The sequence below is a fragment of the Lactuca sativa genome, chromosome 5 (assembly GCF_002870075.4).
Source record: "Lactuca sativa cultivar Salinas chromosome 5, Lsat_Salinas_v11, whole genome shotgun sequence".
NCBI lineage: Eukaryota > Viridiplantae > Streptophyta > Magnoliopsida > Asterales > Asteraceae > Lactuca > Lactuca sativa.
Genome location: NC_056627.2, coordinates 219117962 through 219137002, shown reverse-complemented (window position 1 = coordinate 219137002; position 19041 = coordinate 219117962). Strand labels below are relative to the sequence as shown.

Sequence of the window (19041 nt, the reverse complement as noted above, 5' to 3'; positions counted from 1 at the left end):
GAAATCTCATGTATGCAAATGTTTCGGAACATATTCAACACAATGTTGAATGTCCGTTATCCATTAGTTTGGTGGAAGATGGGCCTTTGTCCGCATGTTGTGTGCATGTGTGTATATGTGTTGTGTATACCTGTTAAACATTAATTTACATAACAAAAATTATAAAACATGTTTTGGATATCAAACATGAACACGATACTTAACAAATTCTTATGACACGTGAATTGACACAAATAGACACGTTTTTAATCGTGTTACACGAAAACACAAAAAAAAAGTACACAAATACACACATTTCACTTGAAATACATGAATTTGTATATATGTGTTTATGCATGTCATGTGTCAACACTAATGTGTCTATATGTGTCATATGTCAACATGGAAAAACATGAATTTTCACAAATTTTAACTATATTATAAAACATATTTAATTTTTCTTGAAATTTAAGAAATACATGCTTGATAACTTAATGTACAAATATATTATGCACAAACCACTCACGTTTAATGAACAAAAACTAATTATGGTAAATAATAATCAACGGAAATATTTAAGGAAGGAAACCTCAATTAATTTTTTTCTTTTTTAACGTGAGCATGATGGTTGCCCAAAGGTTGGGGATTGAAATTTTCTAACATATCAGACAAAATTTATAGTCATTGAAATAGTTAAATAATATTTTTTGAATAAAACCATTCATCGAAACAACAATAATTTTTGCCACTGCTTTGCACGGTGTACACCTAGTATGTGTTTATGCATATCACGTGATGATACAATTTTGTTTCGTGTTTTATACATGTTTAAATAGATAAATTTGTGTTTAACACGCGAATTTAAAACATATGTCGACACGAATAAACATGAAACATAAATTTCTAGAAAATGTATGTCAAGTTCATGTCATGTATCAAATTTTCGGGGTTTATGTACCACAAATCTTGCATTAAATATACTTCCAATTCCCAAATATGCTATGGCGTACTTTGAATTTTCCTCCAACCCCAACTCATATTGCATCGAAAAAGATCCCATCTTATAGTTTTCTTTACATATTTCATTAAAAACAATCACCAAAACATTCAAAAAAAAAAAAAACATAATCTACCATTTCAAATGATACCAAACCAAATTCAATCACATCAATAAATTATCATCATTAACAATAATCACAAATTGGCAACTTCACCTCCAACTTTACCCAACAACACAAATCATCAAAAACCAAACCAAAAAACTTGATATTCATTCAAAAAACCAAAAAACAAAAACATCAAACACATTTCTTAGAATCCAGCAGTAGTTTCTACAGAATGATTCAAAGAACACAACCACGATCTTCTCCCTTCTGAATTCGATCTCCTAAAACTCGATCTTGTATATGATCGAACCAATGAAGGGCTAGTATCTGATCCACCCATGCAAAGACTAGAACTCAGTTTCATTGATGGAAACTTTTGGCAGCTTAAAGACCGAAGTGGTGAAGGAAACTCGGGTTTACATAGTGGAGTTGTATCGAGTGCCATGTCATCATTGTCTTCTGTTAATGAAGTGCATGTGAAAAATGATAGTGGTAAGCTTGTTCGTGGCATCCCAAGGAGTGGTTTGGTGGCCGGAAGTTTTTTGAATGATACGATTCCTTGGCGGCAGAGCGGGCACGGGATGGACCCTGGCGGCCCTTGGGTGGTGGTGGTGGTGGTGGCGGCGGTGATTGTGGAACAAAGATATAATGCACATCGTGTGCAGAATTCGTGACAACAACCTGTGTTTATGAAATTTTGGAATTTTTAGTCTTTGTATATGACGTGGCGCAAGTTTTTGCTGATGTGGACATATGGTATTTGTAAATTTGAAATATTCTTAATCTTTATATATGACGTGGCTTATTTTTTGCTGATGTGGACATGTGGCATTTGTAAATTTAAGAAATTTGAAATTCTTATGATGTGGCTCGATTTTTGTTAATGTTGACATGTGGCATTTGGATTTTATGAAATTTTGAAAATTTTAAGCTTTATATATGATGTGGACATGTGGCATTTGTATTTATGAAATTTTGAAATTCTTAACTTTACATTTGACGTGGCTCGATTTTTTGGTGATGTGGATTTGTATTTATGAAATTTTGAAATTCTTAATCTTTATGTATGATGTGGTGCAAGTTTTTGCTGATGTGGACACGTGGCATTTGTAAAATTATTGAAATAATATAGTTGTGTTGTGTCATTGCCACATCATTAGTAAGTGCATCAACAATAGGAAAGCTTTTTAGTGGAAGTTGTTCATTAAAAAGCCTTAAATAAAAAAATAAAAAAAATAAAAAAAAAAAAGCTCATTAATATCTTTTATGAATTCTTTATATAAGTTGTCAATTTATAATTGGTTTGAAAAAATATGGGACCCACACAGTAACTGAAAAAGCTCATGTGAAAGAGCTTGTTAATTAACAAGCAACATGAAAATGAAAAAGCTCCGCTTATAGCTTTTTCAAAATTGGGTTAATGACATAAAAGCTCTTAAGTTTGTCAGAAATATTCAGTTTTACCCTTTTTCATATTTTTGTTTCATTAAAGCCAAAAGTTTGCACCTTTTTTTTTTACAATTTTACCCTTTTGTGTATTTCTAGTTCAATAAAGCCCTTAAGTTTTGCATAAATGTTTGGTTTTGTCCTTTTTTGGTTCATTAAAGCCTTTAAGTCAGACATAAATGTTCGGTTTTAATGAACCAAAAATACACAAAAGGGTAAAAACCGAAAATTTCTACCAAACTTAAGGGCATTTACGTCATTATCCCTTTTCAATTTTCAAGACCTTTTTATGTTAAAAAGCTAAAAACAAAAATTACCTTCTGAAGCAACTGCACATTTGTTTTCCAAACAAACAGCACAAGGATCCGCACAAGTGGAAAGGGAATCATGACTCCATCCACACTCTCTGTAAAAAGACGAATCAAGATTCAAGATCCATGAAAATAGGTCAAGGGTTTGACTTTTTAAAGTCAACAAGATTTAAAAAAAGAAAAAAAGAAAAAAAGGAATTAATTTTACCTTGCAATCTTGACAACACTCATAAGAGGAAGACACAAGTATGGAGAATGAGGAATCGGTTGATGTTGTTGTGGTTGTTCGGTCAAGACTTCCTCTAGCCAGTCTCTATGCCATGATTGAGCAACGGCTAAAGGTGTCCATCTAAAAAAAGTCAAAATATTTATTTATTTATTTTTATTTATTTAAAAAAAAAAAGATTAAATCCAAGAAATGATACGTACTTTTGTGTATTTTATACACCTTTGTACTTTGAAAAATCAACCAAATTATAGAAAATGCTATAACTAAGAAAATTTTTGGGTTTATTTGATAAAAGAGGTTTTTTTCTAAATTTTTGGGTCAAAATGTGATGTGTTTTTTTCTAGATTAAACCTCAACTATATTTTTTTTGAGAAAGAGGTTGTATTTTTTCATTTTTTTCGAAAAAACCCTCAACTTTATCTTCTTTTTTTTTTCTTGAAAGGGTTAATCTAAAAAAAAACCTTATATTGTGTTTTTTTCTGGATTAAACCTCAAATTTATTTTTTTGTCTGAAAAAAACCTTGTATTTTTTTATTTTTCCCAATTTAGCCCTTTTAGTCATTTTTCGCCAAAACAAGTTGTAAAATGTGAGGGTTTTTTCGAGAAAAAGTAAAAAAGTTGAGGGTTTGTTTTGGAAGCATTTAGAAGGTTGAAGGTTTTTTTCAGAAAAAATACAAAGTTGAGGCCTTTTTCGGAAAAAAAAAATACAAGCTCTTTTTCAGGCAAAAAATTAATTTGAGGTTTAATCTGGAAAAAACACAAAATATAAGGTTTTTTTAGATTAACCCTTCTGAAAAAAACCTTCACTTTTTTAGTTTTTCCAAAAAAACACTCATATTTTACAAGTTTTTTCAAAAAAAAAAACAACTAAAAGGGCCGGATTGGAAAAAATATAAAAATACAAAGGTCTTTTTAAAAATAAAAAAATAAATAAAAATAAATAAAAAAAAAAAAAACAAGTGGAGGTTTAATCCAGAAAAAAACACAAAATATAAGGTCTTTATTAAATTAACACTAAAATTTTCGAAGTACAAAGTCTTCAAAAGAAAAAAAAAAAAAAAAAATACAAAACCTTAATTACAAAAATTAAAATTAAAATAAAAAAATACATACCCTTTTGCATTTTGAGCAGTTAGAGAAGCTCCCTTAGCTATCAGAATCTAAAACACATATCAATTAATCAGCCAAAAATATTTCATCATCAATAAAATCACATTCAATTGAAATAAATAAATAAATAAAAAACATACTTGACAACATTGTGCATTTCCACCACAAGCAGCATAATGGAGAGGTGTGCTTCCTGCACCTGAGAAACAACTTTTTATCAATTTTAGATACACAAAATAGCAATGTACTTTCATTTCATCATTTTACTTTCATAAAAGACCTTGTATTTTTTCATTTTTACTGAAATAACCTTCAACTTTGTCTTCTTTTTACCGAAGAACACCTTCAACCTTCTAACTGTTTCCAAAAAAACCCTCAACTTCTTTATTTTTTTCCTGAAAAAACCCTCATGTTTAAAAGTTTTTTCGGGAAAAAATGACTAAAAGGGCCAGATCGAAAAAAATGAAAAAATGCAAGGTCTTTTTCAGGAAAAAAATAAAGTTGACGTTTAATTCGGAAAAACACACACACACACACACACACAAAAAGACCTTGTATTTTTTCATTTTTTCCGAAAAAGCCCTCAACTTTGTACTTTTTTTCCCAAAAAAAAAAGCCTCAACCTTCTAAATGCTTCCAAATAAACCCTCAACTTTCTTAGTTTTTCTCTAAAAAACCCTCAAAAATTTCAATTTTTTTGGAAAAAAAAAATGACTAAAAGGGCCAGATTGGACAAAATGAAAAAATACAAGGTCTTTTTCAGTTAAAAAATAAATTCGAGGTTTAATCCGTAAAAAACACAAAATATAACGACTTTTTTGAGATCAACCCAAAAAAAAAATCAAACTATAACGCTTTAATCAATTAAGTATTTCAACGATTTAAAAAAGTAAATAAATAACTCAAAATACGTTAATCGAAAGAAACAAAACTAGAATGCTATATTTAACAAACGTATTGCTATTTCTTTCATCTAATTATTCCAACATAAAAATAAAAATAAATAAATAAATAAATAAAAATTACCAATCAAATCAATTGTAGTTCCATCTTCAACAGTGACTTCATTAACAGAAGCCCCTAAATCAATGAGCAATTGTAAACTATCAACATGTCCATTTAATGCTGCCATATGAAGAGCAGTTACACCTCCATCAGCAGCTCTATTAATCGTCTTATAAACCGATCTATTTATCAACGAAATCCAAAAATTCAAATCCCATTAAAAAAAAGTCAAAAAGATTTCTTATAAAAACATACCCTTCATCCAATTCTGACACAAACTCTTCCATTCTTGATTTTCTATTCACAAGTTCAAGAAAATTAGGAACACTTGGGACATAATCAGCATGAAGAATCCGTATGCATCTTGAATGTCCATTTAGAGCAGCTAAGTGGAGTGCAGTTCCTCCATTTAGATAATCGGCTTTGTGGATCTGAATTTAATCATAATTTCTTAAATTGAAAATTGAAATATGTTTTTTAGGAAATAAAATGTGTTACTTGAATACTTACATTTGCTTTGTAAAGAATCAGAGTTAAAACAACCTCCCAATGACCATATTGACAAGCTTGCATCAAAGCAGTCTGTTCAACAACAAACTTATGATATAATCTTTAAAGTATTAACACGATCTTTGTAGAGATGATTAATAGATTAATCCTAACCTGTCCACGATAGTTCCTGAGATTGATATCAACCCCAGATTCGATCAAGAGAGAAACAATCTAAAACCAAAAAGAAAGGGAAATTTTTATCGATATCCGTAATTGAATGTATAGATTTTTACGAGATTAAAGAAATCGATACCTCATGGTGGCCTTGAGCTGCAGAGTAATGGAGGGGGGAATTCCGAACACCAAAAGTGGAATATCGAGCAAGTCTAGGGTTATATTCAAGCAAAGCTTTGGCTTCTTGAACATCGCCATCTCTTGCAGCGGAAACAAGGCGTTCTCCAGATGCAGAGCACCCAAAGGAATTCCCCATAAGGTTAAAGAACCTCATCGATTGTTCTTAACGGAAATTACTACAGCTCCAGAAGGAATCGATGAAAAAAGAAACTCGATGTGTTCTACATTATTTGGTAGAACAGCTAATGTGATTTAACATGAGTGCTTGAAAGAATGCGATATGGGATAATCGAAATGGCATGATCAGGGGGCGTTTGTGTGTTTTTTAATGAGATTTGGGCAAATTACTGTTGATCTTTCGAGCTAAAAGAAAGACGAATAATTGACTTCAAATATACGTGGTATGATCAAACAGTTGTCGATCAGAATCTTTACCGACTTTTGGTGTTATTGAAGGAAACGATCGCACCGAAAATCTATGAAGATTAGTTACAGAAATGGAATATATACGGATTGGATTGAGTATGGTAGTGAGTGCATCTACCTAAAATCCGAATTTTCGTCGAAAATCGAAACTAATGAACAAATTTACAAAACCCCGATTGGCAAGTTACCTAAAGTTGAAAAGATTCCAACCCAAAATCCCAAATTTCTTAAGAATACTCAATTGTCTGAAGAATTTGACACATAACCCTCTTCTGGATTGCCCTGAAATGGAAATAACTCGATTCTCGGGTCACGATTTTCCGTAAAACTCGGATGTTTTGGAGAAAAAAAAGAGAACAAAGATTGAAATGTGTATTTGGAGATGGGATTACCGAATTTTCCGGAAAAATACAAAGATTAGCGAGGGATTTTTATCGAAGATCACGAAATCAAACAAATATTGCAGGTGCTAGGATTTGGCGATCATAATGAAAGAGGTCTTGGATTTGAGAAATTGGGATCAAAATAACAGAAAGACGGTGGTGACCCACCAGAGGTTCGATGGGACGATTGAGGTGCTTTCATAATTAATACTCCTAACCTAATTTATCACTCCTGCTAATTTCATTGATTGTTGAATCAAATTGTCGGTTGTAGTAATCAATAAACTGTAAATGTCAAAGAAAAAAAAGTTATATTGAAAAACTTTGAGAAATATTTGAGTTTTTGGTCGATATGCTTATGTGATTTCTACAAATCAAATCCACTTTTAATCCGAGTACGGTTATTGTTATTATTTAATTTTCTTTTAGGATTTTATAATAAGCATTAATTAAAGTATTAATTATAAGAAATATTACCATAATTAAATATGATAAACATTAATTATATATAATATTAATATAAGTTTTTTTTTTGAAACGGCGAGCATTATGTTAAAGCTAAAATGCAAACAAACAACAACAGTACAAGCGAGAAGCTCGAGCCAAATTACAAGAAATAGTCCAAAATAGGCGAGGAGTTCCAAGCATGCCAATTAATGGAATTACAATTAGACATATGTTTGATCCAATAAAAAGTGTTTAAACTAATATTATCAGCTGTAATCATGATCGTCCGCCTTTCGTTTCTGAAAACAATCGCATTCCTGACTGTCCATAACATCCAGAGAGTGGTGTATACTAGAGAAAAACACAGCTTCTTGATTTTTTTGCTCCCCATAGTAGAATTAAGCATATTCAATAAGTCATCACATGAATTAGGAAGCCTCGTTAGAAGGGAAGACCATTTCACCAGCCATCTCCACAGAACCATAGCAAATGAAGAACAGGAGAAAAAACATGATCAATGCTCTCATCAGTTTCTTTACAAAAAGAACATAAGGTAGACGAGACATGAATTCCACGCCTAACTAAGTCATCACATGAATTAGGAATCTTCGTTAGAAGGGAAGACCATTTCACCAGCCATCTCCATAGAACCATAGCAAAAGAAGAACACGAGAAAAAAACATGATCAATGCTCTCATCAGTTTCTTTACAAAAAGAACATAAGGTAGACGAGACATGAATTCCACGCCTAACTAAGATCAAGAAAGTAGGAATTCTGTTTTAATCAATCTCCAAACAAAACAGTTGATTTTTAGAGGGACCTATTTTACCCAATTGAAAGAGTCGAAAGTCTCATTGTTGGACTAAATAGTCATCACATCTCTTAAAGCTTTCACCGTAAACACATCTCCACCGTCGCCTCCCCAAATCCACTTGTCACATCCTTCATCAAACCTGAAAACAGCAACTTGATCTGATAATGCCTGAAACTGGCTTGTTTCCCTCCCACCTCTAAGTTGCCTCGCCTAGTCCCATGAAAAAGACGAAATATGCCCATTTATAATATTGACTCTCTCAACCACAAGACAATCTTTATTTTTCTCAATTGCATAAAGGTTAGGATGAACATCTTTTAAAGCTATATCACCACACCAATGATCCTTCCCAAAGAGTGTTTTGTCACCTTTTCCAACAACTCTTTTAAAAAAAATTATCAAACCTAATACCTCTATTTTCAAAATCACAATTGATTTGAGAAATACTCAACCAAACACCTTTAATAGACTTCTTGGCAATCAATCTACCATCAATAAGCTTAATATTGTGAATAGCTTTTATACGAGAAAACCAAAAAGAATCATACCCATTTTTCAATCTCCACCACCACTTGGTGAGAAGTGCCAAGTTAGCCAAATCAAGACACCCAACTCCCAGACCTCCTATCTCCTTCGGTTTAATAACCACCTCCCATGCCACCCAATATATCTTTCTCTTGTCTTCATCACCTCCCGATAGAAAACCGTCTCCTAACTCCATCCAACATATTAATAATTTTTTTGGGTGACCTAAAAAGAGAGAAAAATATAAAGGGAGGTTGTTAAGGACCGAATTTAATAAGGTGACCCGACCACCAAAGGAGAGACATTTTGCTTTCCACTTCGAAAGTTTATTCCGAAATTTGTCAATGACGGGACTCAAATGCTTAGAGATTTTCATATTAGCCCCCACCGGAAGCCAAAGATAAGTAAACGGAAAGGAAGCGGGCTCGCACTTCAATATACTAGCAAGTCTATCAACCTCTTGATTATTCGCACCAACACCATACACCTTGCTTTTGTGCAAATTCACTTTTAATCCGGAATCAAGAAAAAAAAACAACGAAGCAATCTATTAAGATTGATGAAGTTGATCTCCGACCACTCTCCAATAAAAGTCACATCATCGGCATACATAAGGTGTAAAATATTGATAACATCAAAAGGAAGAGCAAGCCCCCGAAAATAATGCAAGTCGCACGCTGCTTCCATAGAAATATGAAGACCTTCCATGGCAATTATGAAGAGAAAAGGTGCAAGAGGATCACCTTGTCTAACACCCCTTTTAATATTGAATTCATTTGTGGGAGCACCATTAACGAAAACAGAGGCTCTACTATAATCAAGATATCCCTTTATCCATCTCCTCCATTTCCATCCAAACGCCATTTGTTCCATTATCAAATCTAAGAACACCCAACTTAAGAAGTCAAAACTTTATCGAAGTCCACCTTGAAAATTAAAGTCTTCTTCTTTACTTTTTTGGCCCATGAATAAATTTCATTAAGTAAGAGAGATCCATCTAAGATACTTCTTCCTTCCACATAAGCCATTAGTTCAGGGCTAATAACTTTGACAAGGAATCTTTTAAACCGATTAGCAAGCACCTTAGAAAGCACTTTGTACAAACAACCAACAAGATTAATCGGTCTATAGTCCTTCAAAAAGAGCGGATCACGAGATTTTGGAATTAAGGAGATAAAAGGAGGAATTACATCCCCTAGCCAACATACTGGAGTCCTCAAAGTCTGTAGCACCCGGTTCCTGGTACGTAAATCTTATTTGAGTATTTCCCTTCTTTTAGCCTTGGACTCGGCGAGTCATAGGTCCGACTCACCGAGTGGATGCGGGACCCGGGACACATTTAAGTTGGCGACTCGGCGAGTCCATATCCTGGACTCGACGAGTCACAGCTGTTGGATGAAAGCCTAAGTTCAGTGGTTTGCACCCTATTTAAGCGACTTATCCGCCCCAGGCCAGCCCCCATTCTCTCCCCAGAGCTCCTAACCCTCGTTTATGCTTGTTCTTTGAAGAATTGAAGCTTTGTTGTGTGCTTTTGAAGGTTTTGAAGGAGGAAGGAAGTAGATCCAGAAGAAGGGAAGCCATCCAGGCATTATTGTGTTCTTCCAGCAGTTCCTTTGAGGTATAACCCGTTTTCCCCATGATTCTTTGCTTAGTACTTCATTTAGGTCTTTCTTGGACAAATCCCCAAGCTTGTATGTGCATTATATGTCGTAATAAGATGTTTGGCCTCTGGATCTAGGCAAGATTGAGCTCCAGGAGCTCAGATCTGTTAGCTTTATGGCCCCATGTTGCTTGTTCACCCTAGATCTACCCTTTTGAGACATTTTGAGCCCTAAAATCCATATTGGTGAATATCCACACGTAAAGTTGGAAACTTTACGTGTGATTCGTGTCCTAGAAGTCCAGATCTGTGAATGGCATGGACTGGAATCGAGCAAATCTGTGTATTTAGTGGGTGCATGGCAACGACTCGGCGAGTCGTTCATATGACTCGGCGAGTCTGTTCGCGAGTCTCCGAGTTTGTCCCCTTTTCGTAGTGTCGAGTGAGCAGTGAGTCACGGGGTGTGACTTAGTGATTCGGAAGCTGAACTCATCTATGGAGGTACTCGGCGAGTCAATGCCCTGACTCGGCGAGTTCAAGGCAATCTCCTTAGATCAAGAACAGACTCGACGAGTTGTTCATACAACTCGGCGAGTCGCAGCATAATTGTTCTTCGGATGAAGATCGGCGAGTTGTTCATACAACTCAGCGAGTCTTAGCATAAGTGTCCGTCGGATGAAGATGAACTCGACGAGTTGTTCATACAACTCGGCGAGTAGGATGAAGGACTTGAATATTGGTTTAGAAGGTGAACTCGTCGAGTCGTCGCCTAACTCGACGAGTAGGATCGGGATTCAGGGAAATCGTTTGGGTAGGGACTCGGCGAGTCGGGTCAACTGAAAGTTGACTCTGACTTTGACTTAGGGCATGGCCAGGGGTAAAATGGTCATTTTACCCAAAGGTCAGTGAGCAGTGCTTGATTGAGTATGTTGTGGGAATTGCAGCCGGAGGATTTCCGGAGTAGCAGCAGCAGCAGTAGGTAGTCAGTTCCCCATCAGATCAGCAGCTACTTCGAGGTGAGTTACCTTCCAGTAGCGGTGGGTCTACGGCCACAATGCCGGCCCACCAGTAGGAGTTATTTGTAGATGTTTGTCTCTTTGATATTCATCTAGGTATTGCCTGTGTTATGTTATGTGCTAGTATGATATGATGCTATGTGCTAGTGACAGTAGGGGAGATAGTCCCCGAAGTATCCGGTCGGTAGGACTGAAGGGGAGGCCAGCACCCAGATATGCTAGGCAGTATCCGGTCGGTAGGACCGAAGGGGAGGCCAGCACCCAGATATGCTAGGCAGTATTCGATCGAAAGGACCGAAGGGGAGGCCAGCACCCAGATATGCTAGGCAATGTCCGGTCGAGAGGGCCGAAGGGGAAGGTCGGGCACCCAGATATGCCTGAAAATATATGTATGTTATGAGATTATTTGGTATGTGGTACGGTGGGGGAACTCACTAAGCTTTGTGCTTACAGTTTTCAGTTTTGGTTTCAGGTACCTCCTCAGCTAGAGGAAAGGAGCCGGTGCGCGATAGCAGCATGTCACACACACACTCTCTGGTTTCCGCATTTACAAGATTCTCTGGGATTTATACTCTGATATTTTGATTGGTTGTATGATTTGACTTTTAGAAACGGTTTACGTTGTATCATGGTTTGATCAAACAATGTTTTAGTTATTAATGTTTTCTAAAGTAATGTTTTAAAACGAAATTTTTGGACATGAAAATTTGGGCCGTTACAAAGTCTTTCATAAACATGTTCACATCCGATTTAATTAAGTCCTATTAGTGTTGTAAGAACTTCAAAGTAAATTCATCAGGTCCCGACGCATTATTGTTTCCGCAACACCAAATAGCATCCTTTATTTCCATCTCCGAGAAAGCCTTAGTTAGAGAATCTCTATCAAAATCTGAGATTCTCTTAAACCTGTTGCTAATAAGCTTCGGCCGATTGTATAGTGGTTCATCAAACTTATTTGAAAAGAATTCCAATATCTCTTGCTTTAATTTAGAAGGTTCATTCACCCACACTCCATCAATAGTAAACCCATGGATTCGATTCTTCCTTTTATTGTTATTCACAATCCCATGTAAAAACTTTGTATTTTCATCGCCATCAACCTCCCAGTTTAATCTTGATCTCTGTGTCACAACTAGGAATTCTAATGCATTTGTAAACATTAACAATGATGACATTTGTGACTAAAACTTGAAAGCATGCATGATGTTTATTCAATGACAATAAAATTCCATCAAAACTCTAGGCAAACACTTCAAATGGTCAACAAAAGATTGGAAATCCTAAAAATCCCGGTTTAAGTCCATTATGGACTAGGATTTCCTTATTGGGCCTAATGGACTAATAAACTTCTAATTTGACTATTTTGGGCTTAGAACCCTTAAATGGGCTCTAATTGGACCCACTCTCATGAGACTTAACCTTTTGGGCCTTATGGGTCTAAAATAGATCATTTTACCTTTATTGGGTCATATTGGGCCGAAATTTATTTCCATTTACACTTATGAACCTTTATTGGGCCGTGAATCACTTTAAGGGCCCAATGGGCCAAGAATAAATTCTTGGGCCTCATATTTTCGAACAATGCCAAAGAATGGACCAAGGTAACCCTTTCTTCCCTTTTAAAATCCAACAAGAATCGGCACATACACACACACACACATATATATATATATATATATACACACACATTCATACATGTATACATACACAGATACACACACACACACACACACACATATATATATATATATATATATATATATATATATATATATATATATATATATATGCAAATAAAAAAAAAGAAGTAAATTATGTGCATGAGTCACCTCACCATTGCATGGAGGGTATCCATGCACATCACCTCACCCTTTCTTTCCCTATCTCTCCTTATCTACGATCGAGAGCACCACACACCACCACCATTTTCATTTTGATCAAACTCTTACAAGAAAACTCTCAAGAACTCTTCCCTTTTCTCCAAATTTTTTAGAATCATAAGGGCTTCAAGAAGAATTTCATCCAAAAATCACTTCCAATTACATACTAGTGGTAAGATCTTCCACACATGTTTTCCTTCTACACTTAATCACTCTTCTTACAATCTTAAACTCTTGATCATACGCCATAGAACTATTCAAATTCAAGGTCTCTTCAAGGAGCTTGTTAGGGCCAAAAACAACACCATCTTCTTCCATTTCTTCTTCAAAACTATGAGCAACAAAGCAAGGTGAGTTCATACCCCTTTGTTTTCGGTTTTTACTTGTTTTTTGGGGGAGAATACAAGTGTTATGTGTTGATCTATGTGTGTTTGCATGTTATATGTGATTTCGTTGGTTTTTGGTTGTGATAATATGTTAATACTTGAGATATTTCAAGATCTATAGCAAAAGGGTGAAAGAATCATAAACAAAAACCTAATAAACAACATACATCATAAATCTAAGAGTCCTTAAGTTTAATAAGTGAAAAACAAAGCCAAAGATATTTACAAGTGTCATTTTGCAAAAATAACAAAGATTGGGTTGAAAATTGATAATTTTCGGTTTTATGAGGGTTATAAGGTATTTATTTATATAAAAGCTGATTTTTATGAAAATAATACTTTTCAAAGGGCCAAAAACATAAATTTTAGCTAATGGGCTTTAAATTTGGGCCTCATGGATTTTGGGCCCAAACTTGCGAAAATGGAGAAGATTTAGGGACTGAATTTGTAAATTCATAAAAGTATGAGTCTAAAACATAAATAAATAAGTTTAAAGGGTTGAAAACGATTTTATTACCAAATTGGACTAAAAATGCAAGGTTTTTGATTTTGGGGTCAAAATTGTAAAACTTACGGAAATTGAGCCAAAAATGTAAATTTTTTTACAAATAAAGGCTGGAAATCACAAATACAATAGTTTTGGACTAAAATTATTATTCAAATAAGTTTGGGTCGAAAATGTCAAGAAAAATGGTTTAAGGACCAAAAATGTCAATTTTCATAAAAAGGGACTAAAAGTGCCATTTTATAGATAAATGGGCTACAATGGTCAATCTAAATGTTTTTGGACCAAATCGACAAAATTATAAATTTTTGGGTTAAAAATATCAAGTTTATTACGAGTAGTTCGAAATATATATAGTAGCTATTTATTGAAGCGAAATGTTTATTCGAAGTATTAAGCCGCTTTGACGTTTGATTTATAACGAAGCTTTGGTTATTTATATATATATATATATATATATATATATATATATATATATATATATATATATATATATATATATATATATATATATATATATAACCAAAGCTTCGTTATAAATCAAACGTCAAAGCGGCTTAATACTTCGAATAAACATTTCGCTTCAATAAATAGCTACATTCCGAACTTAAGATCAATAAATTATAAATGATTCAATGATTGGGCTCAAATATCTTCTATTCGTGTTATTGGGCCTTTATGACCCAATATCATGACTATTTAGGCCCAATGTAATCACACATGTTTATTGGGCTTCTGGTGACCCAATTACATGCCTAAGGGACCCTCAATGGCTTTTACATGCTATTGGGCCTTAGTGGCCTATTTGCATTGCTAGTATGGTCCAAATCAATCATATGAATGATGGGCTAACATGTCCATCACATACTCGACAACCTATAATAACATACATGATTAGTGGGTCTCTGTTGCCCTCTTCTCTTTGTTTGTTAGGCTTGCCTTTTATTCAAGTAAACATAAATAAGGTTGTTAAACAAGGTCATTCATATTTCAGTTGGATTTAGTGGGAAATAACGGGTGACACCAATAAGTGTCGGTCGTAGTTTGTGGTTATAACCAGTGTCTCCTGGAGGGGGAGCGAGAGTTTGTGTATAGATCTATACGGGGGTAACTCCCCCACACCTGAGATGTTCGCTACAATTAGACTCGGCCAGTCTAGGGTGACAAAATCTTGATCAAAACCGGCGTTTGGAAAAATGCCAAGACAGGCGAATTAGTCATTATTATGCATGGTTATAACGACTCACATAGAGATCCAATACCATCTAAGTAATCATAAGAAATCATATTCATTCGTTGTGATGATACAATAATACAAAACTATCATACTAATTATATCGGAAAACATCGGGTTTTTCTGGGGGAACAACATTATTCACTCCTACACTCAACAACTATAATACAATAATCAATTTTGAATAACAATCACTTTTACTTGTTTTGAAATCACATACACATGTACTTATGGGATCATCGCATCTTTTTCGCAAACAATTTTTGTACATAAAATATCAGATTTTCTGGGTTTTACAAACAATACAAACAAATTTTATATCAACCATGCTTATGAACTCACCAACATTATATATGTTGATGTTTTCAAAACAACTTGTATTCTCAGTTAATAGATAAGCTGAAGAAAGTTACCAAGTGTGTTAGGATGTTATGTTTTGTGTTTCTCAAACAATTTATGCTATGGATATGTAATATTTAAACAATGTACTTGATATAAAGACAATTGTACTATGTAATGTTGGCGATGTATGTGTTTGTTCATGCATATTCATTGTGATGATATTTCAATTTAAGTCACGCGAGCCCTCGGGCATTTCTGCCATTTGGTTCTGGGTGTGACACTCTGTTTCAGGTCTGATCTGCGAATAGAGTCAATTTTTAACACCCTTTTTCTCCGCTTCTGTCTCAAGTTTCTCTCCGGGGAAGATAAAAGCCTGTTTTCCGTAATCAATTCCAGATCATCAATATTTTTTTAGCATCAATTGATACTCCTCATTCTCTTTCCTTTTCATCTCAGCCTTCCAGATTTTAATATCATTTTTTACAGCTTTTAGTTTTTGAGCAAGCCTCTTATCAGAAGTGCCCTTAGAAAACAAATTATCCCAAGCCTTGAGCAAGCCTCTTTCCTTTTCATCTCAGCCTTCCATATTTTAATATCATTTTTGACAACTTTTTGTTTTTAAGCAAGCCTCTTATCAGAAGTGCCCTCAGAAAACGAATTCTACCATTTTATGATAAATAAATGTAAAATGCATTAATTATAAAGAATATTATTTATAATTAATGTTTATCACATTTAATTATGATAATATTCCTCATAATTAATACTTGAATTAATGTTTCTTATATGTTCCCTTAGGACACATATTAGAAAATCTCTTTTATTTTTTATGTTAATCCCTAAGACTATCCCCATTAGGTATAAGTTTGTTGTTTAGTTGTTGAGTTTATATTAAAATAATCTAAAATCCTTTCCAATTTCACCTAATATGTCTTCACTAACTTCATTCGCCAACTTTTTTATTATTTTTTTTTCTAATATGTAGATGAATAAATTAGATATATGTTATTTAATAAAATTTATGTTTAAAAACCAAACAAAATTATTTCTAACTAGGTAATAATTCTTATCTTCTAGGTATGTGTACTACAAAAAAAATAACAATCAAAAAGTTTATTTTTTCCCATATAAATAGACTAATAATATTGACATATTTTCATATCCAATTTTGATTCTCTATTTCTCATCTCTTTCGATTTCGTATTTTCTGTCAATAATCGTTCAGTTCCAAATACATTTAATTTGAATTTTGGTTGCTCCCGAGAACATCCAAATACTCAATACTATGAAAACTCTCAGTGCTTTTTGAATGCCAATCAAGCCTTTGAAAATTTTCAAACCTCACAAAACATTGAAAAACAACCACGAGGCAATAAATGGGATGTTGCTGAAGATATCGCTTTAATGTCATCCTAGTGTATTGCTAGTCAAAACAAGACTCGTGGCAAAAACCAGAAAAAAGTATCATTATGGGCACGAGTAAGTGAACTATATGCCGAAGCTCAAGCTGAAAATCCAGGAAAGATTAGTAACAAAAATGAAGATCAAATGAGAGGTCGTTGTAAACGGCTTAGCGAAAATGCCCAAAAGTGGGTTGGTGCCTATCAGGAAGCATATCGTCGGAAAAGAAGTGGAATGAGCGAGAAAGATATTGAAAACGAAGCTCATAAATATTATGAGGCAAATGGGAAAGGCAAGTTTAACGACTTAGTTGCTTTTAATGAAGTTATGTGTAAAATTCTGAAGTGGGCTATACAGAAAGATCGTGGCACAACACGTTCACATCCTGCATATGAGGAGGATAATGAAGAAAGTGGTGGCAGCACAAAAATATGTAGGACTACTAAAGAAGGGGACTACTCCAACCCCGAGACGCAAAGTAGTGGTGGTACAACAACTCATCGTCCAACGGGTAGAGATGCAGCTAAAGGAAAAGGAAAAGGTAAGGTTTCTAATGAAACTGTTGAAGAACTTCGTGCAATAAGACTTAGTAGAGAAACCGAAGTTGAAGTCATGAAAAAAAACTCGACGTGGATCAACAAAGGGAACAAATAATCACTGATAGAGAGATTGGTGGGATGTCAAGTCGACCAAGCAAATTACGCCCTTTGTTTGCAAATAAAACGTAAGATAATGGTAAAAAAGGGTATCGATCATCGGGGCAATGGTTGTATTCAATCACCAATGCAATCTAAAAGAACTAGTGTAAATAAACTAAATAACTACAATTAAACTAAAGGGTGGGGGGGGGATGTTATGATTGCTTGAAAACTAAAAGACTTGAATAACTAAAAACTTGCAATTAAGCAAGAGAGTGAGGTGCTCAAATATTATAGAGAATTGGTAAACCAAGGCAATTCAACACAATGAACATTTGTGTGTTTATCATTAGGATTTAACATGAAGCTTATCATTCATCCCAAATTAGTTATAGCAATCATGAAGCATGATATGCTAAGATTTCTCGTAGATAGTATGGAGATTGGGGAAGCCCACTACACACCTTCTTAATCAAAATCAAATATCCAATTGAAGCATTTGACCCCAAGAAGTTGATTAGCCTTAAGAATGAAGAAATCCCCAATTCCTAGAGGATGTCAATGCCTACACATCCATAAAGGAGTTATGATTCATAAGCTAGACATGATTTTTATCATCATAAAGCCCTTGTTCTAAGTAAAATTCAATGATTCAATGCCAAACCAAAGAAATAAACTAACAATTGCTTATTAAAGTACCAAGCTCATGATCAAAGCATTAAACAAGCATATGAAATATAAACTACAATCATAGACATAAGACAAATGATAAATAAACATAAATCCTTCAAAAACCCACAATCATTCAAAGGTTTTAGCTAAGGTCTACCAAAGTAGAGAGTTTAGCCACTCATGGCAATAGAATAACAATCACAAAAGTCTAATTGCATAAAGAAACTACCAATAACTTGGAAAGATGAAAAGAAATGAGTCTTGTGCTGAAAAATCGCCTCCTGCTAGTCTCTAATGGTGTAAAATCGAAGTGATGGCTTCTAGATCTGATCCTTCAAGGTTATGGTGTGCCAAATGACCAAAATGCCCAAACTGGGCAGTTGCGCAGGTACCCGCGCGACGAAAATTCCACCCGTGCAAGTGTTGTTGTAATGGTATTGGCTCCTTATTCCTCCACTCCACCCTTCCACTACTAAATATTCCTTTGGTCCCCTCCATATCCATGTGATTTAAACAAACCAATCATCATTTAGCTACAAAAATGGATACTCCACGCCCAAAATAAAAGCTTATGACCCATCTTCACAAGCCCAAAATATCCAAGTCTTTAACTCTTAAGGCCCAAATCTTCTTTTATGGATTCGCCAAGCCTAACAATGCCTCGAGAGCCCACTAATCATGTCTCCAATCAACCTGCAACGAACACCGAAAACCTGCAAAATACCTTATGCAAAATAAA

General features: G+C 34.5%; 2 protein-coding genes across 2 annotated transcripts; one reads left to right on the top strand and one right to left on the bottom strand.

The window, feature by feature from the left end:
* Nucleotides 1–1121: 1121 nt before the first annotated feature.
* Nucleotides 1122–7051, bottom strand: LOC111885245 (E3 ubiquitin-protein ligase XBAT32). The gene is made up of 10 exons (XM_023881515.3): nt 5992–7051; nt 5850–5909; nt 5697–5768; nt 5442–5617; nt 5208–5368; nt 4322–4380; nt 4185–4231; nt 3051–3191; nt 2849–2937; nt 1122–1766 (listed from the first exon to the last, which is right to left on the bottom strand). The coding sequence occupies exons 1-10, from the start codon at nt 6184–6186 to the stop codon at nt 1291–1293; spliced, it is 1476 nt and encodes a 491-aa protein (XP_023737283.1). The 5' UTR covers nt 6187–7051; the 3' UTR covers nt 1122–1290.
* A 10088-nt stretch (nt 7052–17139) lies between these two features.
* LOC111885249 (uncharacterized) lies at nt 17140–17646 on the top strand. Its single transcript, XM_023881521.1, has one exon. The coding sequence runs from the start codon at nt 17140–17142 to the stop codon at nt 17644–17646; it is 507 nt and encodes a 168-aa protein (XP_023737289.1).
* Nucleotides 17647–19041: the final 1395 nt, after the last annotated feature.

Excerpts from the sequence above, each read along its gene's own strand:
- LOC111885249 (XM_023881521.1), top strand. The coding sequence starts at position 17,140 with ATGAGAGGTCGTTGTAAACGGCTTAGCGAAAATGCCCAAAAGTGGGTT.
- LOC111885245 (XM_023881515.3), bottom strand. The coding sequence starts at position 6,186 with ATGAGGTTCTTTAACCTTATGGGGAATTCCTTTGGGTGCTCTGCATCT. Across the intron at positions 3,192-4,184 it reads ACTGCTCAAAATGCAAAAGG|ATGGACACCTTTAGCCGTTG; the intron begins GTATGTATTTTT and ends GACTTTTTTTAG. Across the intron at positions 1,767-2,848 it reads ATGTGCAGTTGCTTCAGAAG|GTTGTTGTCACGAATTCTGC; the intron begins GTAATTTTTGTT and ends TCATAAACACAG.